Source organism: Cajanus cajan, chromosome 4 (assembly GCF_000230855.2).
Source record: "Cajanus cajan strain Asha chromosome 4, NIPB_CcT2T_4, whole genome shotgun sequence".
In the NCBI taxonomy this organism is placed as follows: domain Eukaryota; kingdom Viridiplantae; phylum Streptophyta; class Magnoliopsida; order Fabales; family Fabaceae; genus Cajanus; species Cajanus cajan.
Window position 1 is genome coordinate 52,526,425 of NC_138520.1, and position 24,704 is coordinate 52,551,128.

The window sequence follows — 24,704 nt, forward strand, 5'->3', positions numbered from 1 at the left end:
AAATGATGTAACAAGATTTCATACATTGAATACCCATACATTTTATAAAATAAAATTAAAATAATGCAACAACTCCTATCACTATAAGGAGTGTCAACAAAAATCATTTTTCATGAACTACCATGTCTTATTTAAAAAATGTGTATGAAATCTATGTCGCAAAACTCTCTAATTTTATACTTTAATTTTTTAAAGTTCAATGCTTACACATCTCTTTTAAGTCTTCGTAACTTTTCAATTACTCATTTTCCTTCATCCTCTTATATATTGGTGAGCCTTTTTCATCTCCCTTTCTCTCCTTTATCTAAACTATTAGCACCCATCTTTTTCTTATCTTGTTTTCTTTTCCCTCTTTCTATCTAACGTTCTAGAAGCATGTATTGGTGTAATTGGTGTTGGAGGCATCCTTGAAATATTTTTTGTCGAGAGATCCAAGAAATAGATAACGAAAGGAGAGTTTTGCCTTTCTTGACACAAATTGTGAAGACTGGTGTTTTTGGCTTATTATTTTTTTTATGGTATTAGGGTACTCACGATGTTAAAGATCTTACGTTGTTTTATTCTTGAAAATGTGGCCTAAGATCAACATTTTCTTGACATTAGCAACTTTGGTTGACGGTAAAATTTAATATTTAAATAAAAAGTGATGAAAATACAAAATAGTAATAATTAAAATTTTAAAGGTTTAATTTACTTAAGGTTTTTTGAACGATTAAAGTTATACATAAATTTTTCTTTTAGTTACATAATTTTTTTAAGTTCTTAAGTTTCTATAGTTGCATAAATATTTTATTTTAATTTTTTAAATAATACAAATAATTTTTATAACTACATAAACTTTTTTTTAGTTCTTTAGATGATTATTCATTTGAACCTCAAATTGGTATTTTTTTAAATGAAAATCAAACTTCTTTAATTTTAATTTTAAAAATCAAAATCTCTTTTAAAGATAGCGTGATAATTCTTTTTCACTTCTTTGAATTGTTTACCAGCTTTACTATTGTAAAATTTATTGTTGATTCTATTTGACTTAATGGTTTGAGTTTTTCACCATGTTAAACTCCCAATAAATTAATAATTGGCTCAATAATGATCTTGATAAGTAGATCAATCTTTCTATAAAGAGAAGAAAACTCTTAATTATATAATTTTCCAATGTTCATCATATAAAGAATTGTTTGACTAATTGGTGAATTTATAGTTTATTATATCAATTATACTTTAGAAGCTGCTTAAGATATATAAAAATAGACGTGACATATTAAAAAGAAAAAAATGATATATAAAATTTAAAATGAAATATTGTTATCTATAAGAATAAAAAGATAAAATTTATAAAATAATAGAAATTAAAAAAGGGTAATTAAGCCTTAAATAGAATAGTGAAGTAACTTCCTTATTTAATATAGTTGTTGCTCATTTGCTCCAAGCTCTCCCTTTCGGAATAGCTGTGTCGGTGTATGACTGTCGTCGCCATAAAGGCTAAAGCATTCTCTGTCTGATGCGCATCAATAGCTTTTTACTTATTTTTTTGCATCCACAACTTTTTACTTATTTTTCTGTTTAAGTGTGTCAATAATTATTTAAAAGTAATTTTCAATTGCACAATATTTTTTTTTTCACACCATTAATCACACAATATTATTAATTCATTCTTATTATAATTTTTAATACTACTATTAAACTCATTTTTTTTATTTATAGATTTTTAACAGATATTAGCAAAACCCTTTTTCCCCCTCGAAAACTATGCACTAAACGTTGTACGTAGACAGGATCCTCTTTTTAAGACTCAAACGGCTATCTTCTCTTTCTGGCACATATACGTACGGTGCTACCTTTTTCAGACTCACTATCATCCACTTTTTCTATGCTTCATGGAAACTCACTCTCCTCAGTCCTCAGTCCTCACCAAACCAAATGCTTCCCACACTGTTCAGTATTCAACACATTCATCAACAACGAGGAGAAAAATACAATCATGCTCACTATCCAAAGCTAAACACGAAAATGGTCCCTACTCCTTTTACTAGATTCTCTGTAGTAATTTTAATTAGTACTATCATAGTTTTATTATATTAATCAACATCACTTTTGCAAAGAACAATAACGAGCGAGTGAGAAAAAGATAAATATTCCCCCAATTGCAAGTAGTCGTTGCAATTCTTCAACTCATTCATGATAGCTTCCCCCCCTTTACTTAAACTAAACCAAGGCTCATCTTCCCACACCACTACACTACATTCCTCCTCTCTGCAACAACACAGCGTCTATTTTACCTTCCCCAGAAAAAAATCTTTGGCTTTTCCCTCACCCACATTGTTTTTTTCTGGTTATTCTAGCTTTGTGGCTTCATCTCAAACCCACACACCTCGTTCCAGGTGGAGAGAAACCCAGTAGCCAACAAAGCCAAAAAAAACAAACATGGTTTAGTGATCATTATCAAGCCTCCATTTCAACTCACCCAGAAGAAGAAAAACACATTTTTCCTCAATAAACAGCCAAATCAAAATGCCCATTCCACTGTTAGTTTTGTCCATGTCCATGGCATTATTCAGTGTATCAAGTAAGTGATATTTTCTCGTTTACGAATAAAAAAAAAGTGATTTTTTTGTTTTTGTTTTTTAACACCATTTTGTTCCACAGGCGCAGCGTTCTCACTCCAACCCGGAATCTGCTACGGGCAACTCGGCGACAACCTTCCACCGCCGCGAGACTCAGTCTCACTCCTAACCTCCCTCCACGCGAAGCGCGTGAAGCTCTACGACGCGAACCCAACGATCCTCCACGCGCTCGGCGACACGCGCCTCCAAGTCTCGGTCATGGTCCCGAACGAACTCATCGTCAACATCTCCTCCAACCAAACCCTCTCCGACAAGTGGGTCTCCGACAACGTGGTACCCTTCCACCCCCGCACCCGCATCCGCTACCTCCTCGTCGGCAACGAAATCATCTCCTCCACCCCCAACCGCACGTGGCTCCGCCTCGTCCCCGCCATGCGCCGCCTCCGACGCTCCCTCAAAGCCTTCGGCCTCCGCAGAATCAAGGTCGGAACCCCCTCCGCTATGGACGTCCTCCAAACCTCCTTCCCCCCCTCAAACGCTGCGTTTCGTCAAGACATAGCGGGCCCCGTCATGAGGCCCATGTTGGAGTTTCTCAACCGGACCAAATCGTTTTTCTTCGTCGACGTTTACCCTTTCTTCGCTTGGGCCTCCGACCCGGTTAATATAAACCTCGACTACGCTTTGTTCCGATCTAAAAATAAAAACATCACGGTCACGGATCCGGGTTCGGGTTTGGTTTACACTAACCTCTTTGACCAAATGGTTGACGCGGTTTATTTCGCCATGGAGAGGCTCGGGTTTCCGGGTGTTCGGATCTTCATTGCGGAAACGGGTTGGCCCAATGGGGGAGACCTTGACCAGATTGGAGCGAATATTTACAACGCTGCCACTTACAATCGGAACTTCGTGAAAAGGGTTATGACGAAACCGTTTGTGGGGACCCCGGCTCGACCGGGTTTTCTTCTTCCGTCTTTTTTGTTCGCTTTGTTTAATGAGAACGTGAAACCGGGTCCGGGCACGGAGCGGCACTTCGGGTTGTTGCACCCGAACGGGTCGAGGGTTTATGATATTGATCTGTCCGGGGCGACGCCGGAGTCGGAGTTCCGGCGGCTTCCGGCGCCGGAGAATAATGAGAAGTTTAAGGGGAGGATTTGGTGCGTGGCGGCGCGGCGGGGTAACGCCACCGCGCTGGCGGCGGCGCTCTCGTACGCGTGCTCTCAGGGAAATGGCACGTGCGACCCGATCCAAGATGGTGGGAAGTGTTTTAAACCCGATTCGCTCTTCTGGCATGCGAGCTATGCGTTTAGTTCGTATTGGGCGCAGTTAAGGAAGGGTGGCGCAACTTGTTACTTCAATGGACTCGCTACGCAAACAGCAAAGGATCCAAGTAAGTTTTTAAAAAAATAAAAATAAAAAATTGGTTTGTAACTTTGAATTAAATTGTAATTATTAAAGCTAACTAATTGGTTTTGGTGGATTTATTCCATGTTTTGAATTTTTGTAGGTTATGGATCTTGTAAGTTCCCAAGTGTGACATTGTGAAGGAGGAATCAAACAAACCGATGATATGATGATTATTTCATTTGAGAATTTGGACATTGGGGAATTTGAATTTGGGGTAACCTTTTTACTGTGGTTTATAATGTTGATGATGTCAGTTTCATGAATGTATGTTCCTCCTATAGGTTGCATACGAACCCACTAAGGAGGAACTTACATTGGTGAATGATTTTGACCGGATCGCCATAATTTGACATCATGTTGGTAGAATAAGTGATGAGGTGCAATGTTTTCAAATTATTATTTGCACAATTTATCTTCTTTTGGTTGGCAAGTTAGAGGATGACCATTTTATGTAATACTAGCTCTTTGCACATCGCCATTATTTGATATCAATATCATGCTGCTATAGAACAAGTGATAAGGTGCAATGTTTCTATTTTTTACTCAACTTTCATTGCTTTTTATTGGCATTGTAGCATACGACGAGTATTTGATGTAATAGTTCTTGACACGATCATTCCCACAACTTGATCACTTCTATTTGCCCAACTTGCGTTCATTTTGATTGGATAGTACGACAAGTGTTATGCATAGTTTTTCTTTGCACGATCTGTTTTTGTGGAAATTGTTTGGAAGTGTTTTCTCTTTCTTGGAATTTAAGCAAATAGGTTGATTAATAACGGCTCCAAGATAGCCCTAGAGGGGTAGGTCCTTTAGATATCATTAGAGATTCTTGACAAACCGCAATTTGTCTCTAATTTATATTTTTGTGGCCTGTGGTGGTCCACTCCGCTTTCACCTTATCGTAGGTACTACTGTTATTTTATGACTTCTTCTTTGGGATGGGGTTGCTTTTGTAGTCTTTTAGGTTGAGATTTCGTTTTGATAATCACAATTGGAGGCAATTATATTAATGTTGATATTCTGTACCGTTTTTTTTTTTTTTTTTAATGTTTACACTATTTTTTTATTATAAGGAATATAGTTAATATTTTTAAAATAATCAAAGAGTAAGTGTAATGTTTAAGACATATCAGTGTTCCAGTAAAAAAAATCCGGAGGGATCATTGTTGTAATTTTACAAATTTCAGGGTTAGCCTAGAAAAACTACCAGAATTATATGCAAAATTTTTAAAGGATTTAACCATAATTTATATCTAAGCGTTGGATTTCAGTCCGTTAATTTGAATGCATCTCTTCACATGTTTCTCCATTAAGAATGCTTAAGTTATTAAAACAAACATACATTTAATTAACTATCTTCTAGTAGTGAATTTATCATGATTTAAATATTGAAAATAAGATATTATGATATAGATTAAAAAAATATTGCAAATATTTAACCAATTTAATTTTTTTTTAAGTTTGTTTACACATGGGTTATGCAAAATTTTAAATGGATTTAAAATGATTTTGTATCAATGCGTTGGTCAATGTACTATCTGTATTGCTATGCAGAGCTCGAGCTCGGCATCACAGTGCGGAGTGACCTCGGACACGCGCTAGGCGACATCGGCTCGCTATTCAATTAGGTCATAAACTGATCTCGGGTCCAAGGCTCAATGAAACCCTAATTCACACCAAGGTACGTGCGTTACTTATACGAGACTCATACTCCCACAAAAATTAACTTTGGCATCGAAGTCTCTTTTGCAGGTACCACCCCCATCTTGGAGCAACAAGCGTACCAGCGAAGGAGGCTCACTGATCTTACCCAGCGGATCATCCCTACCTCGGATTCCCGGTAAGAACATTTGGCGCCCATCGTGGGGCCGATCAAGACAGCTCTTATCAGCCACGCTTATGGTATTCACCCGAAGCCATAGTAGACGCGCAACAGATGACCCAGATCGCACGACAAGCATGGACAACGAAGCGACATTGAGAAGGCTGATCGAACAAGTCGAACAGATGCGGCAACAACACGATGCCGATCTACAAAACATGCATGCCAAGCACGAAACCGACCTAGCCGCAATGTAGACCGCCAATGAGGCTGACCTAGCGGCGTTACGCGCCGAGAACGAGCGAATCCGCGCCCAGCTTCCTCGGTGCCTTTCTGATCAGCCCCCTCAACCGAGTAATCAACACGAAGAGGAGGGGCACTCGGTCTCTCAACCCCCAACCGCGCCTAGGGCACCGACTCCCCGACCTGCCACACATCGGTCTCACGCGCCAACGAACAGGTCGGCCCATGAAGTCAGCAACGCTCCGGCTCAAGCTCCTAGAAATCGGACGAGCATTCGCCGCCATCCCTTTGTGGACGGCATCATGGAGACACCTCTGTCTTTCGGCTGGAAGCCCCTCCACATCGACCGCTATGACGGCACGACGGATCCAGATGAACACATTGACTTATACGTCACACAGGTAAACCTATACACTAATGAAGATGCTATTCTGTGTAGGGTTTTTCCAACCCCGCTCAAGGGATCGACACTCGCATGGTATACCCAATTGCTAATGGGATCAGTCGATAGCTTCGACACTCTGGTGAGGCGATTCACGGTGCAATACGCAACGAGCCGACCTCATCACATCACATCTGCCGCCTTGGCCAGCCTCAAACAGGGCGACGAAGAACCATTAAGGACATTCATGGAGCGCTTCACTGGCGTCTCCGTCAAAATCCGCAACTTAAACCCCGAGGTCGCACTGCACTCCATGCTCATGGCGTTGAAGCCAGGACCTTTCGTCGACAGCCTTTGCCGACGACCTCCTCCCGACATGGACGAGCTCCGAGCTCGCGCTGCTGGGTATATCTAGATGGAGGAGCATGCCAAGCTCCGCAAGGCAATTCGCGACAAACCACAAGGAAAGCAAGACCAAGGTCAGGCCACGAACATTTAAAGTTGGCGACCTTGTTTGGCGATTACGAGGAGAAGCAAGAACAGACCCCTCCAAAGGAAAATTTGGAACTTGGAATTTCACCCACCTCAAATTTTATTTCTCTTAACTTGTAAATTCAGGTGATGTACTCTTTTTCCTCCTCAGCCTTTTTTCCCACTAAAGAAAAGGGTTTTTGGCCAAGGAAGGTTTTAACGAGGCACACCTCAGAAATAAATGAACAAAGCAACTCCATTCCCATACATTTTCGGTATTGGCACATTAACCATGACGACTTGCCAAGGTCGAGTTCGAACCTTGATGTTAAAGTCGGGTTCAAACCTTCAAATACAAATTACGTTGCCAAGGTCAAATCTGAACCTTGATGCCAAGGTCGAGTTCGAACCTTGAGATCACATTTTCTTAACCAAGGTCGAATCTGAACCTTGATGTCAAGGTCGAGTTCGAACCTTGAAATCACATTTTCTTAACCAAGGTCGAATCCGAACCTTGATGCCAAGGTCGAGTTCGAACCTTGAGATCACATTTTCTTAACCAAGGTCGAGTTCGAACCTTGATATGCCAAGGTCGAGTCCGAACCTTGAGATCACATCTACTTAACAAGGTCAAATTTGAACCTTCAAACAAAAAATTTGGGAACTCCTCAGAAGCCCCTTTGCTTTTACATCACTCGGTGCTTGGGGGGCAAGTGTACTGGCCAACCGAGTTGCCGACTTGTCCATCACCAATCTGCTGACTCGATCAAAGGTTTACCAGCCTAACCAAGCAGTAAGCTCATTATTGCCGAGCTCCTCAGCCCGACCATGAAACATGGACATCAGAACACCACATCGGCCCAAAGAGGCCACGTCATCAAACAAATAAAAATACAATCTTGTCACCACGCCGCCCACGCGTTATGGGAACGAGGTGACGGTTATGACACATGGCGTCATGACAAATAGGCGTACGCGAAAAGTCACGACCCCTTGTCGAGCTCGGTCTTAACTCCTCGACCTACGGTCTTCGGAGCTCGGGGGGCGAGTGTACTATTCGTACTGCTATGCCAAGCTCGAGCTCGACATCACAGCGCGGAGTGACCTCGGACACGCGCTAGGCGACATCGGCTCGCTATCCAATTAGGTCATAAACTGATCTCGGGCCCAAGGCCCAACGAAACCCTAATTCACACCAAGGTACGTGCGTTACTTATACGAGACTCATACTCCCACAAACACTAACTTTGGCATCGGAGTCTCTTTTGCAGGTACCACCCCCATCTTGGAACAACAAGCGTACCAGCGAAGGAGGCTCACTGATCTTACCTAGCAGATCATCCCTACCTCGAATTCCCGGTAAGAACAGTCAACATTTACGTTAGAAATTAGAATCTAGAGCATTGCTATATATTCCGATTGAAATGTCAGAATAAATAAAATATTAATATTTTTAAATAAATTTATTATAAAATAATTATTTAATTTAATATTTTATTGTTTAAATTAATTTTTTATTCATTCGGATCAAGTTTCCGAATGAGTTTTCGGAGGATGGAACATTTTTCCAGAATCCAAGTTAAATTTCGCAACTAGTAACCATCTCTTAGTAATAAATTTACTGTGATTAAAATATTGAAAATAATATTAAAATATAGTTTGAAGAAATATTCTCAGTTTGAATGGGAAAGATATTCTTAAACTACGTTATTTTTATGTATAAAGATTTATTGTTGTATGTTCTAAAATTGCGTCTATTAGACGTCCAGCTAGTTTACTACTATTATCATGATTGAACAAAGAAATACTATTGAGAATTTCTGGATAGTTTCAGAACTGTCGCTAATATAAGGTCAGAGGTGCTCGCTCAATTGAAATAAAATATTGTTAAATTCGCATGTTTGATATAAATATGTATTTTTTTTAAATCATGCAGGATAATAACATTCTCAAAGATGGTTTTTAATAATTTTTTTTAGTAAAAACATTCTCATAGTAGTGAGAATTTGTGGTTCCCATAAAGACACGGAAATTTTAGGAACATTCATAAAACATTGTTTAACATTTTTAATTGTTTTTTTTATAAGCAAAAAAATAAATTAAAATAAAAATAGTATAAGAGGTATCCTAATAAGTTACAAAATATAAAATCACATAAACAAAATCTATCATAACTCATATAAAAGATAATTACCAAATTGTAATGTTTACCACTGTTATAAAAGATCGTAAATTGCCATCTAATAACCATGTAAAAGAAGACAAAAGCAACTAAGGTAATTATTGCAGTATAAAACGTGAACCATGTGACAAACAAAAGTAAATAAGTGCGAATGATAACCTGCAGACTGCGTCTTGGAGATTCAATGAAATGAACAAATTTTTCATGATAGAATTTGTGTAGAACAGTTAAAGCACCAAATCATGCAAAAACAAATACCCATATAGAATAGGCATCATAACATTCAAATAATAGGTGAGATGTATTCTCCTAGTCTTCATCACACCATGTACATTCACTAGCAAAGATATTAAGAACATTCCACTTAATCAAGTTACATTTACTTGATATCCTATTTAGTAAGACTTTCCAATACTTTAGAAGGCACACAACTAGACCAGAGAAATTTATGAAGCGAAAAATTTGCGTAGATATTATCGTTAATCGCCGCCTTATATGTTGAATTCACACTATATCCCATCACTAGAATCCTGCCAACACCACCTATCACAAAAATCGTTCTTTAAGACAATTGATCCTAAATCAACAATTAATTGTGATAATAAATATGATTCTCATTGAAATAGACTCCTACGCCAAGACCAAACCCACTCAAAACCTCCATCCCTTCAAAGCACCATGTTTGCGATTGATACATCCTTGTTAGAAGTTATAGAGAACAATTTACTATATTGATTACAATTAGAGGTCCCTGACCACTCCAACCATCCTTCCAAAAAAATGTATTTCGACTATCCCCGCCACCTTGGCACACTTAGAAGAGAACTAATCAAATGATGCATATGGAACAAAATTAATGGTCCACAGATCAATCCACCACTTTGAACATTTTATTTGATCACCAACTCCCTAAAACAACCCTCCCCATAAATTAGCTATGAATCTTAAGAATGAAATAAAATTCACTTATTAAACACTTCTAAAATTAGCTATGAATCTAATTCAATTATCCATATAAATTGTAAGCTTAGTGAAATTTAAGATGATTCACATAATTTAGAGGCTACTCTTGATATGGGACACACATAATACAATTACAAACATGCAACGAAAGAATAACAAGAGAAAATTTTCACTTGACACTTCATGCACACCAGAGGAGGAAGAGGATCATGATCTTCTACTATTCAAGTTGAACTGCATCAATTTCAATCATTGATATATACATTATTTTCAATAAAATTTTAATTGAAAAATAAAACTTAAAAAATTGTACGGTGAAAGGTGGAATTGCACCGGGTGCAGTTTCTTTTTCAACTGTAGACTAATTTGAGGAGAAATATGAGATAATTATTTTTATTACTTCACTTGATGCACTCAAATTGATTCATTGACATGATTCTATAAGCGTGAACATCAGTGCCTTGTATTGGTAAAATTTTACAATAAAATATTACAATCTTAATAGCAAAGTGAGAGGGGCAATTAGAGATAACAAAAATACCCGCACCTGTGGGTATTTATAGGTAAAATTCGCTATGGATAATAAATAGGTAGGCTAATTGGGTATTCATGAATAATAAGGACGAATAATTTTTTACCTGTTTATAAATGGGGTAGAGGCGGGTATGATGGTATTCATACCCATGGATATCCGTTTAATAACATTTCTTAAATACCCTAATTATCCTTGTATCACATAACCCTAAAATTACACTCTCTCATCGTATTTTCTTTCCATAGTCGCACGACCTACACATTAGTTGATCAGAGTTACTAGAAAAAATAGAACTACACTAGGTTAACACTAAGAAGAAATTCTCATTCCATACCTAGGAAGAACTACGATCAAGGGTTTAATACAGTAAGGAAAACAAAGACATTCAGTACCTACACATGTAGGATGCTGATTATTTAAAATAAAAGCATAAACCAAACTATAATTGGGTTGTCACATATAATCTTCTAATTTTGTGGGCCTTTTAATAGCACGTTTGGGCCAATGCTCAACAAAGCCTGGCGGTATTGTAACATTAGTCATCACACCTTTAAAGTTTTCACAACAGATTTTCACACAATGCAAGGTTTTATGGCGTCATTCCGCATGTATCGACATCACACATTTTCACTCGCTGCGGTCTACACAGCTTCTAGTTCATTTCTTCTTTCTTCTTCTCACGCTCTGTTTTCATTCCTAGTGCTGTGTGGTTTTTGCTTTCTTCTTCTCATGCTTTTTCTTTCTTCTTCTCATGCATTTTCTTTCTTCTGCGTAGATCCAAAAAGGCAATCAATCATATTGAAAGTGAGTTTGACTTTCGCACGGTCGATGACATTAAATATAAACTTAAAATTATTTATAATAAATTTTTTTAATTTCTTAAAAATTTATAAATATTCATGAATATCCGCGAGTATTCAAGAAATTCATGGATACCCGCTTAACGGATATCCACGCAGGTATGAAACAGATATGGGGGACAAGTTTACTATTACCCACCCCATGAGACCTATTGCCATCCTTAAAAGCGATGCCTATGATCAATTTGATGCCTAAATTACATAAAACAATATTTAGATGGATTAATTTAGATAACACATTGTTTACATAAAATATTTAAAATTACATTTACAAATTAAATGATACCATTGGTAAAATATTTTAAAGAATATAAAATATTAAATGTATAAGAATATAATTTCAGTTTCATATTTAAAAATATATACAATATATCAAATGTAATAAAATATAATTTCAATTGTAAAAATAGCTTTTGACTTCGGATGCCACTCCGAGTGTTCTAGCTAGCAATTATTTATTTATTTGGAATGAGTGCTCCAAAAAGTGCATTATAATATTTCTATTTAGATCATTCATGATATTATACACACAATATATTACTATCAAAAAGTGCAGTTAATATTTCTATTTAGATAAATATATTTTTAGTTTCAATAAATTTATTTATTTTGTCTTAAATTTAAATAAAAAATCACACGTGGAATATTTTTAAAGAAGAATTCCCCGTAAGAAATTGTGACCGTTGATCGCATCCCGCACGAGCGCGCACACACTTTTCATGTGCAAGTAAGAAAGCAAAGCAAGCATTTCCCTTCCTATAGAACTCTCTAGAATCTCTGCACAGTAGCAGCAGCACTAGAACCCTTCCTTTCTCTCGCAGTGCGTAAGAGAGAGCGAAAGCTATGGAAGAAGATTTCGATATTCCCGACGGCGGCGAAGAAATGGATCTCGGCGAGGACAAGGTCGGCGAGGAGAGGGAGATCGGTTCCCGCGGCCTCCGGAAGAAGCTCGTCAAGGAAGGTCAAAGCTGGGAAACCCCCGAAGTCGGCGACGAAGTTCAAGGTGCTTCCGCCACGACGCCGTTTTCTCTGTCGTTTTCACCTTCTTTTTTGTTTTTTTTTTCTTACTCTTTTTGTTGTTTTAATTCGTAGTTCATTACACGGGGACGTTGCTGGATGGGACTAAGTTCGATTCGAGCCGCGATAGGGATTCTCCCTTTAGCTTCACTCTCGGACAAGGTTTGCGATCTCTCTTCTCCTCTGTTTCAACTCAGAAGGCCACGTGGACGGCGTGTCTCAAATAATTGGAATTAAATTTTCGCGTGTTTTTAGTTATCGTGCTAATCATTAAGGCTTGTTTGGATTGTGACAACAATTTTTTTGGTTTTGTTTTGGATTTTCACTGTTCCAGGAATCTCAAGTTGGTAATGTTAACCTTTGGTTTATCATCTAAAAACTAACATTCCTAGGAAACATGTTTTCTACGATTTTTTTTTTTTTTTGTACAAGTTTCTGTTTCCATTGGTAGGTTATAATCTAAACGCTAAGTCAGGAATGTTTCACTATGTAAAAATATTACATTACCTTAGTTTGCATAATTAATGTAGTAAAAATTTATGATTCCCAAATGACTTATAAACATTTTTAAAAATATTTATGACTAACTAAACAAATTTAATCATTTCTGGGAATCGTGATTTTCAAGATTTATGATTTTCAGAAATTATGATTCTAGGTATGAAAAAAATATTTTCCTTTTATTTTCGTCATTTCCTGTACAAAGCTTTGAAAAACGGTAATTAAGTGAAAACTATATGGTTTTTTTTGTAATGGGAAATGAAAATAGAAAGTGTGTTCTCAAACCAAATAGACTCTTACTTATGCGGCATTACTTGATATGACTATATTTTGATAAGTCATGCTATTCCAAATCATATGAAGCATTATATGCTTATGTTTTGGTTGTTATTGAAGGATGTATTCTGTATTATTGGCAGCCATTGTGTTACTGTAGAAATTCAAAAGTAAATTGATTGATATTCATACGCCATTGCCAATATTTTTATGTTACACTTCTACATCAATATTTATGGCAAACAAGTATGTGATAGAAATTGAAGGGGATTTTGCCTTTGTGGAGTGCCAAGCAAGGAAAACATATAGCTGTTTAGTTTTTCATTATCCAATAGTATTTTGTAGGCCTTCTTTGTGGTTGACTCAACGCTCAATATGTCTTATGTTGTTATTTTTGGGCTATTGGAAACTTGTATTGCAACTTTTCGATATTCATGTGAATAATTGAAACAAATTGTATGCTTAACCTGTTGAAGGGAAAATAGTTTGGCAGTAAATTTTAGACACAGAATATAACTCTAAGTGACATCTTGGTTGGAAGTGCAGGGCAAGTAATTAAAGGATGGGATGAAGGTATTAAAACCATGAAGAAAGGTGAAAATGCTATTTTCACCATCCCTCCTGAGCTAGCTTATGGTGAATCTGGTTCCCCTCCAACAATTCCTCCTAATGCTACACTCCAATTTGATGTTGAGCTGCTTTCGTGGACTAGTGTAAAGGACATATGCAAGGATGGTGGTATATTTAAAAAGATACTTACCGAGGGGGACAAATGGGAGAATCCAAAGGACCCTGATGAAGTTTTGGGTATATATGTCTCATTTAATTTTCTTAATGTGACACCTGTATTAATTACCCTAGTCTTAGCTTTTTATTGTACTTGGTAATGCAGTTAAGTATGAAGTTTGTCTGGAAGATGGAAAGCTTGTAGCAAAGTCTGATGGAGTGGAGTTCACTGTCAGAGAGGGTCAGTGCCTTCAAACTTTGTTAGCAAATATTCATTGTTTTCTTTTACTGAGTATCTGATGTTAATGTTTTATTCATGGTAGGTCATTATTGTCCTGCATTATCAAAGGCTGTAAAAACCATGAAGAAGGGAGAGAAAGTGATTTTGACAGTTAAGCCACAGTGTAAGTTGCCAATGCTTTACAGAATGTTTTGGTTATAAGTTATGAGTATGACTAACATCCTTTGTGATATGTTCTTTCTGTTTTCTCTAATTTGAAGTTCTGTTCATTTCTTTCTCGGGTCATAGATGGATTTGGTGAGAAAGGGAGGCCAGCACAAGGTGATGAAGGTGCAGTTCCACCAAATGCAACATTGCAGATTACTCTTGAATTAGTTTCATGGAAAACCGTTTCAGAAGTAACTGATGACAAGAAGGTCATCAAAAAGATCCTGAAGGAAGGGGAAGGATATGAGCGTCCAAATGAGGGGGCCATTGTGAAAGGTAATTCCTAATTATTTTGAATGATGACTATTGTTGCTATATTTATGTGTTTAATGCATTGTTTCTGACTATATATTTATCATGTTGTGTCTTCTCAGTGAAACTAATTGGTAAGCTACAGGATGGCACTGCCTTTTTGGAAAAGGGCCATGACAAAGAAGAGAAGCTGTTTGAATTCAAAACAGATGAGGGTAACTTGAACTCTGCTTGTGTCCTCATTCCTCTTCATCCACTTTATATATTATAATTTTTTGGTCAAGTTAAGTGATTGTTTTATGTGCTGAAACAGAACAAGTGGTTGATGGACTTGATAGAGCTGTACTAACTATGAAGAAGGGTGAGGTTGCATTGTTGACCATTGCACCTGAGTATGCTTTCGGTTCATCAGAGTCCCAGCAGGAGTTGGCTGTGATTCCTCCTAACTCAACTGTGTATTTTGAAGTTGAGCTAGTGTCATTTGAGAAAGTAAGTTAGCAACAGTGTTGAATTGGCATTGTGCTTTCGTTTTATTTATGTTTTAAAGAAGAAATTCTGGATTTATTGTTGAAAAGCTGTAACCTTACAGCCTTAACTGGAAAGTAATAAACAAGTACTGGTCAAGATGTGATAGAAAGCAAGATAACTCTGTACGTATTAGTGTTTTACCCACAACCACAACATTCTAATTGACTTATTTTTCATTCTTTACGTGCCTTTTATATCCAATTCAATCATCTTTGCATTCAGTACTGAACCATATTGTAAGTCAATGTGTCAGACAAAGGTTCTTTGTAGGCTCTGTTTTCAAATAAAAACTAGTTCTGCTTAGTGTAGGTGGATCAGAGCAGTTATTAAAGTATTTCCTTTAATTTCTTTCTGGTATTGTGAGTATATTTAGTTATTCTATAAAATTGATGTTTTTTAATTTTTGCTTACTATGAAAAAGAGTAGTGATCTGGTAGTCAGAATCTAATGATTTGTTGACACTTACAAATTACATTTGCACACTTGTTCATTTTCATACTCGGGATTATATATTTTAGCAGTTTTATCTCTAGTAATCTTTATCTGTTTTCTTCCTTCAGGAGAAGGAGTCATGGGATCTGAACACTCAAGAGAAACTTGAGGCTGCTGGTAAGAAGAAAGAAGAAGGAAATGTGTTGTTTAAAGCTGGTAAATATGCAAGAGCCTCCAAAAGATATGAAAAGGTAAGATACATCATACAAATGTTCACTTCCTACATGTTGATGCACATTCTGATAGTACTGAGAATGTCAGGCCCCATAAAATAGCTAGTCCAGTCCAACTCAGCCATGGGCCATGGGTATGGAAGACATACAATAGGAGAAATAAAAAAATATTAGTAGAAGGGGTAAAAGGGGAATTTATGCAATGAGGGAACGTGGAGTTAGTTACGTTTTGGGTGTATTCTCATTTAGAGGGAGGAGGAAAGAGAAGGAGGGAGGTTTTTGGGTATTCAGTTAGTAGTGGGTCAGAAGCTGTGCTCTGTGGGTATTGCAGATTCTATCTCTAATACATTTCGTTTTCAATAATACAGTATCTTTCAATTTTATTTCTTGGTCTCTGACACTGAGAACTTACTGTAGGCTGTGAAGTACATAGAATATGATTCCTCCTTTAGTGAGGAGGAGAAAAAGCAGGCCAAGACCTTGAAGGTTGCCTGCAATCTGAACAATGCCGCATGCAAGTTGAAGTTAAAAGACTATAAAGAAGCAGAGAAATTGTGCACTAAGGTATTATACTGTCTTCCGTCCTTTGGGAATCACTAACCTTTTACATAAAAATAATGGCTTTTGGCGGGGATTGGTAGGTGTTGGAACTTGAGACTTCAAATGTTAAAGCCCTCTATAGAAGGACCCAAGCATATATGCAATTGGGTGACTTGGATTTGGCTGAATTTGACATTAAGAAAGCTCTTGAGATTGACCCTAACAACAGGTATTTGCTTTGAATAAACTACTGTTTCTGACCTTCACCGAGATTTACTGAGATCATATGCTATGATTTTGGACGATTTATATTTTATTCTGCCTTGCAATGTAATTGTTCTCTATGCATGAATCAGGGAGGTCAAATTGGAGTACAGGACTTTGAAGGAAAAGGTGAAAGAGAATAATAAAAAGGAGGCAAAATTTTATGGAAATATGATCAACAAGTTGACCAAGATTGGTTCCTAATAGCAATGGCCTTCATGGTTATTATGGTATATTTCCTCTTTGGGATCAATTACCAATTTAGTTTAGCTTTTTGTTGTGATAAATGGGACTATGGGGGCTTAAAAATGGCTATTTTGAGTCCTTGGTGTTGATATACTATTCATTTCTGGCGTGCAGAAACTTATTACCGATGGTACTGAATGCGAGGGTACTGACAACACAATCCAGACGTCATCCATCCAATTTATATATGGAATGTGCAGAAGTTTAGTCCCTGTTTTTCTGGGATTTGATCTTCATTGTATGTTTGTGCACTAGAAGAATTTGATTGAAATTAATTTCAAATTTACTATCAAATGGTAACATAATTGACTTGATTATATGTTTCTCCATCAATCGGAATGATTTGGAATGATAAGTGCGAGAGCTACTATTAGAAATTGAATTGGTTTACGAGATTCGAGTAAGAATGTCTATATATGCACCGATGATTTAAATTAAATTATATTAAAAAATTAATTAATTTTAAGCATAAATAGTGATCTAATATATATATATATATATATATATATATATATATATATATAAGATTCATTTATTATTGGAGTATGTTTACTAGACTTGTGTTATTTAATGATATATGTTTCACATCAAATTTTAGTGATTTAGCGATTGAAATTAAAGTTCTTAATACATGAATAAAGTCTATAATTTTTTAAAAATATTTAAAAATTATTTGATATTTTATTTTATTAATTTAAATTAATATATAAAATATTTTTATAATTATTTATTAATTTGAATTAATAAAATAAAATATTAAATAATTTTTAAATTTTTTAAAATTTAAGGGTTTGATATATATAATAAGAATTTTAAATTTAATGATTGAATTGTTAGAATATAAATTATTGAGCGAAATAAATTTAGGTAAATTTACTTATCCCTTTCCACCGCTTCTCTCTCTCTATGTGTGTGTATATATATATATATATATATATATATATATATATATATATATATATATATATATATATATATATATATATATATATATATATATATATATATATATGAGGGACTTTTTCTTTTTAATATACTAATTTTTTTTTTTTTCTGAATAACCCTACCCCCATTTTATTTATCAAAATGACCCATTTAGTATTTAAGGTGAGAAATCGATTGGGAGGGAACCGATTTCTCACCTTCAGTTTTGTTAAAATGTGTTGATGTGCAGTGAGAAATCGGTTAATCGAAAACCGATTTCTCAACTGCCATATTTTGTTTTTTTTTTTCATTTTTTTTTCGTTTTTGTTTTTTTTTTTCGTTTTCGTTTTTCTTTTTTTGGTTTTTGTATTTTGTTTTTTATTTTCGTTTTTAGTTTTTGTTTGTTTTTTTATATTTTGTTTATTAAGATATCTAATTTTTTTTTTCGTATATTAATTTTAAATATTCAGTTATTTTTATATTTTTAGTATTTTCAAATAAAATAATTTAGTTAAGTTTGTAGAATAAAAATAAATAATGAAATAATTATTAATTAAATAAATAATAAAATAAATATTAATTAAAAATTTTAACAAAAGATAAAATATTTATATAAAATACTAGAAAATAAAATACAATATTTGGAAGGTTTGATGATATTTTAAGGTTGATGATTTGAACTTCCTTGACGGTAAGGACATTTTTTCTTTGAGTGACCTACATTTCTGCAGAGAGAACATCTTTTTGGTTGTCCTGGTTCAACCATATCCATTTCAGTGCGTATTCTGGATGACTTTGGACGACCTTTTTTATTTCTAATCTTTTCCGGATTTGGTATGATTTGCGGTTCTTCACAATCCGGCCAATAAGATTCATTAGGCAGTTCACCAAATAATTCGTTATACACATTTGAAACATATTGTAATGTGTATACCGGATCTATGTAAGATTTATAATCATGGTGAACATGCTTACATGCAGCAACAACATGGGAGCATGGCATGTGTAGCTTTTGGAATTTTCCACAGTCACACCAGTTGTCATGTAGTCTAACCGTGAAAGTTCTAGTAGGTCGTGTTTCCCTTGGGTTAATGGTCTCTTGCACCAAAAAACGTGTACTGTGACGATCAAATTCGAGGACATGATGAGTATTAGCCTTTGATTCTGCATCTCTCATGGCCCTATTCATTATTTCCGTATAAACTTGGCCAGCCCTAAGTTTAGCATCGACTTCCTTCCCCCTTTGGATGAATAAGGCATTACATCTCTTATAAGTCGACATGATGATTGCAGAAATTGGCAAATTTCTTGTTTTTTTAAGAATGGAGTTAATTGCCTCAGCCAAGTTAGTAGTCATGTGTCCCCATCGTCGGCCACCGTCCCATGCAAGAGTCCATTGTTCTTTTGGTATGGTGTTGAGCCATTCAATTACACCTTCAGTTTCTGGTTCGTTCCTTAGCGTGTTGTAGTAGTAATTGAATCTTGGCTCAGTCATCCCATAAGCTGTGAAATCAGATTAGGAAAAAATGAACAATTTAGTAATGTTGAAATATGATGAAACAAATTAAAGTAATTAATGATGCTAACTACATACCCATATTGATGATTAATTTTTTCCGTTCTGTATTCTTGAAATGCCTCATGAAGTTTTGAGCTATATGGCGAATACAGAATACATGCACTGAATTCTCAGGTGTCCAACCACTGCCTTGTCTAGCGTAGGCATTTTTGATAGACTCGTGCCTGTCTGAAATTAAGCAAAGGCCATCTTGAGGGCAAACATGTCTTTTGAGATAATATAGAAAGAAAAACCATGCCTCTGCTGTTTCACCCTCAACAATTGCAAAGGCAATTGGAAAGATTTTGTTGTTACCGTATTGAGCCACGGCCACGAGGAGAGTTCCTTTGTATTTGCCATACAAGAATGTGCCATCAACTTGAACAATGGGTTTGCAGTATTTGAACCCATCGATACAAGGTTTAAATGTCCAAAATACTCTATGGAATTGAACATAATGATGAACCATCTCACCTTGTTGGTTGTATAGTGGCCTTGTTTGCTTCTCAACAACAAATCCATTAAGAAATCCACTCATGGCACTAAGCAACTTGGGTAAATCATGGTAAGATTGTTCCCAGTTACCATGTAAGTCTTCAATTGCCTTTTGCTTTGCCATCCAAGCTTTGCGGTATGAGATCATGTTCCCTTCAGCACTTTTGATGTGTGCTATTATTGTTGGAATAGAAATGGATGGATCACTCTCCACCAAAGGAAGAATACTTTTGCTAATATATACATAGCCAAGGTTAACATGATCTTGTGTAATAATAGGTGATGAACAAGAATGCTCACCTGATAGCTTACGAAGCTCCCATTTTTGGCTTTTAGTAATAAAAGCCGCTCTACACCTCCAATCACATGTACTGTTAACACAGCGTGCAACAATTAACGTTGGTGACGATTTCTCGACCCTGTAATACAAACCTTTCTTTATATGGTATGCATTTAGAACATGTTGGACTTCCTCCTTTGTGTTGAAAGTCATGCCTTCAAATAGGCTGTCAGTAGAGTACTCGATGTCAACATGGTCAAGTGCATGTCTATACTCTGGGTCGGTGAAATCTGTTTGCAGATCAACATTATGCATGTGTGAAGGAAAACTGAATGTGCTTACGTGCTGAGGTTGTTGTACAACATGATCTTGTTCATCTTGTTCATCGTCTTGTTGGAGTCTTGCATCATCTTCACCCTCACTGAAAAGACCAACTTCTTCTTCAGGGACTCCAACTTCTTCTTCAGGAACTCCAACTTCTTCTCCAGATGTTAGGAGATGTGTAAATGATCCATGTGTATGAAAATCGTCTAATGATGGTTGGTTTTGATGGGAAAAAGGTTCGTTGTGATAGGAAGAAGGTTGGGTTTCATACAAAAAAGGTTGGTTGTGATATGAAGAAGTTTGGGTTTCATACAAAAAAGGTTGGTTTTCATAGGAAGAAGGTTGGTTGTGATAGATAGAAGGTTGGTTTTCATAGGTAGATGGTTGGTTTTCTTCTTCAGAAATAATTGGTGTGAGATCTGCATATAGTTCAGCAGAAGTTAGATATTTAAGGGAACGAATCATTTGAATCATACCATGAACATCTTCATCGTCGGTAAGCTTGACAGCCCGAAAATGAAGCATTCCTTCGCCTATCACTTGTGGATACCGAAAGTAAAGTTGATTAACTGAATGTCGTTGTGGTAATGAAATTCTTCTTTGGATCTTAGCTTTCAACGCATCAAGTGTGATACGTGATCTAATTGATAAAAATATTGTGTCAGAGGATACAAAAGTATCCCCTTGAGTTGTTTGCGTGATTTCACCATTGAAAAATACTAACACATTGAAAGAAGAGGAAGACATTGTTGTAGACAAGGACTAACACACAGAAACAACAAAGCTTAGCTCAATTTCACTTTGCATTTGAACCCAACATTCGTATCATTTAAATAGAAGGTGGAGTTAGGAGTCAATCAATTACATTCAACAACCGTAAACAATGCATTCATGACTCTGCACAAAACAATTACTTTTCTGACGCTCTGGGACACTGCATCAATGACACACTGCATCAATGACACCCTGCATCAATGACACCCTGCACAAAGCAATAAATTTTCTGACGCTCTGGTACAAAGCATTCATGACTCTGCACAAAGCAATTACTTTTCTGACGCTCTGGGACACTGCATCAATGACACACTGCATCAATGACACCCTGCATCAATGACACCCTGCACAAAGCAATAAATTTTCTGACGCTCTGGTACAAAGCATTCATGACTCTGCACAAAGCAATTACTTTTCTGACGCTCTGGGACCCTGCATCAATGACACACTGCATCAACGACACCCTGCATCAATGACACCCTGCACAAAGCAATAAATTTTCTGACGCTCTGGTACAAAGCATTCATGACTCTGCACAAAGCAATTACTTTTCTGACGCTCTAGGACACTGCATCAATGACACCCTGCATCAATGACACCCTGCATCAATGACACCCTGCATCAATGACACCCTGCACAAAGCAATAAATTTTCTGACACTCTGGTACAAAGCATTCATGACTCTGCACAAAGAAATTACTTTTCTGACGCTCTGGGACCCTGCATCAATGACACACTGCATCAATGACACCCTGCATCAATGACACCCTGCACAAAGCAATAAATTTTTTGACGCTCTGGTACAAAGCATTCATGACTCTGCACAAAGCAATTACTTTTCTGACGCTCTGGGACACTGCATCAATGACACATTGCATCAATGACACCCTGCATCAATGACACCCTGCATCAATGACACCCTACACAAAGCAATAAATTTTCTGACGCTCTGGTACAAAGCATTCATGACTCTGCACAAAGCAATTACTTCTCTGACGCTCTGGGACACTGCATCAATGACACACTACATTAATTGCAATTGCATCAATGACACCCTGCATCAATGACACCCTGCACAAAGCAATAAATTTTCTGACGCTCTGGTACAAAACATTCATGACTCTACACAAAGCAATTACTTTTCTGACGCTCTAGGACACTGCATCAATGACACCCTGCATCAATGACACCCTGCACAAAGCAATAACTTTTATGACGCTCTGGTACAAAGCATTCATGACTCTGCACAAAGCAATTACTTTTCTGACGCTCTGGGACACTGCATCAATGACACCCTGCATCAATGACACCCTGCATCAATGACACCCTGCACAAAACAATAACTTTTCTGACGCTCTGGTACAAAGCATTCATGACTATGCATCAACCATTGATTTTTTCCACTATATATATACTACATACGATCCAACCCTAAACACACAACAAAAGATCATTTCTCTTCAGCTATTGCAGTATTGATTTTCGTTGCTATTGTTCTTCAAGAATGTCTTCTTCATCTTCAACTATGTTGTGGAAACAACACCTCCATAGATCAAATGAAACTCATCTTATGGTAAGTTATTATACATTGCAGAATGTTTACAACTAATATTATCTTTTACTAACATTTCAATTCTACCATTTTCGTAGACAACAAGTGATCAAGTCATTCAATCTTACTATCATTCTATGCCTACACTTGACCCAAGAATTGAGAATTTGTTGGAGGTTGCTGGCTTCGCCGAGGTTGCAAAAATAAGACATTTTAAAATCGATGATTGTTTGATAACGTCTTTGGTGGAGAGGTGGAGACCTGAGACACATACTTTTCACTTCCCAGTTGGTGAGTGCACGGTGACTTTGGAAGATGTGGCACTACAATTGGGTTTAAGGATTGACGGCAAACCAGTAACAGGACCAACTTTGTTTGACTGGGATGAATTATGTTACGAGTTGTTAGGCTTCGTACCTCCAAAAGGGGAAGCTCTAGTTGGCTCAAGCATAAAACTCAAATGGTTAAGAGACCATACAATTGCACTACCAGATGAACCCACTCAACAACAATTGCTTCAACATTGTCGAGCATATATCTTAGGGTTGATCGGTGGTGTCATTATGCCAGACAAGTCAGGTAATAGAATTTACTTAATGTATTTACCATTATTGGCTGACTTGGAACGTGCAGGACAATATAGTTGGGGTTCTGCTTGTTTGGCACATTTGTATAGAGAATTGTGTAGGGCAATCTATCCATCCTCAAGGAAAATGGGTGGATGTTCTTTGCTTCTACAGTCTTGGGCTTGGTATAGAATGCCTTCCATCCAACCAAGAGTCCAACGGGATATTACATTTTCGCTAGCATCAAGGTATGGACTAATTTTTATACCACTTTAATACATCGAACAAGTAAAATATTTAACCTAAAATTTTATAATTGTACAAATGTTTTAGGTGGTCAGGAAGAGGGCTAAGATTTTCAGGGACGCCCCATGGAGACTTACTTGGCTACAGATTAAGATATGACAACATGAACCATAACGAGGTAATACAATGTAAACTTCTCTCAAACATAATCTCTTTTACATCAAACAAGTCAAATATTTAACCTTTTTCTTTTACAGTATCTATGGATGCCATATAGGAAATTTCAGTCCTCACTGCCAGCACGTGCTTATAAGGATTCTAGAATATGGACTGCTTGTACTGCTTTAACTTCATTTGCAGTTGTAGTCTGACATCAAACTGATAGAGTCCAATTGCAATTTGGCTTATGGCAACCAATCCCCAACGAAGCTCATAATCTTATAAAATGCACGACATAGACATGAGAGGACATAGCGACACCAACTGGGCTCAACAACATGCAGACTGGATTTCGATTTGGAAAGACAGACGCAAACATGTTATTTTCGGGGAACCACTTCAAGGGCCTCTCCAACACACTCCGGAGTATTTACAATGGTTTCGAGCTAATTCTAAATTATTTCTTTGTAGCCAGTATTCTTCATCTCATGCATCCACTTCTAGTACACAACTCCCAACAACAACTGCAACAACATTCCCAATGGCTGGAGATAATCACCCACCTTATAGTGTGGAACAACATCCTCAGTCTTATCCATCATTTCATACGCACCATGAACAATTCATGTACACACCACCATCAACAACAACTCCAACAGGGGACTTCATGAGCAATCTTTTTGGCGTCGACGTACACACGCCACAAAGTGCATATAATTACATGCAAAGCATGAATTTCCCTTCATTTTCGTCTTATCACTCTGAGGTCGGTGGAAGTGGTTCGTCAAATCCAGTTACCGATACTGTTAATATAGAACATGACGAGGACCAGGTTGAACCACAACAACCACGCATTGGTCGTCGAAACCCAACAAGGAACCGACAACCTCCGAGGTGTGGAACGGGTGGGCATAGACATCATTAAAGTTGAATT

The 24,704-nt window shown here is 36.8% G+C and overlaps 3 protein-coding genes across 3 annotated transcripts; all 3 read left to right on the forward strand.

Moving 5' to 3' along the window:
• Positions 1-1,870: 1,870 nt before the first annotated feature.
• LOC109797763 (putative glucan endo-1,3-beta-glucosidase A6) lies at positions 1,871-4,515 on the forward strand. The gene is made up of 3 exons (XM_020357894.3): positions 1,871-2,566; positions 2,647-3,951; positions 4,069-4,515. The coding sequence occupies exons 1-3, from the start codon at positions 2,512-2,514 to the stop codon at positions 4,104-4,106; spliced, it is 1,398 nt and encodes a 465-aa protein (XP_020213483.1). The 5' UTR covers positions 1,871-2,511; the 3' UTR covers positions 4,107-4,515.
• A 1,823-nt stretch (positions 4,516-6,338) lies between these two features.
• Positions 6,339-6,833, forward strand: LOC145957359 (uncharacterized). Its single transcript, XM_083073601.1, has 2 exons — positions 6,339-6,437; positions 6,498-6,833. The coding sequence occupies exons 1-2, from the start codon at positions 6,339-6,341 to the stop codon at positions 6,831-6,833; spliced, it is 435 nt and encodes a 144-aa protein (XP_082929727.1).
• Positions 6,834-12,173: 5,340 nt separating this feature from the next.
• Positions 12,174-17,209, forward strand: LOC109797436 (peptidyl-prolyl cis-trans isomerase FKBP62). The gene is made up of 13 exons (XM_020357475.3): positions 12,174-12,432; positions 12,522-12,608; positions 13,770-14,030; positions 14,116-14,190; positions 14,273-14,353; positions 14,479-14,673; positions 14,772-14,864; positions 14,963-15,138; positions 15,738-15,860; positions 16,260-16,406; positions 16,484-16,611; positions 16,739-16,876; positions 17,007-17,209. Exons 1-12 carry the CDS (start codon positions 12,273-12,275, stop codon positions 16,848-16,850), a joined length of 1,638 nt encoding a protein of 545 aa, XP_020213064.1. The 5' UTR covers positions 12,174-12,272; the 3' UTR covers positions 16,851-16,876; positions 17,007-17,209.
• The last annotated feature ends 7,495 nt before the right edge of the window (positions 17,210-24,704 follow it).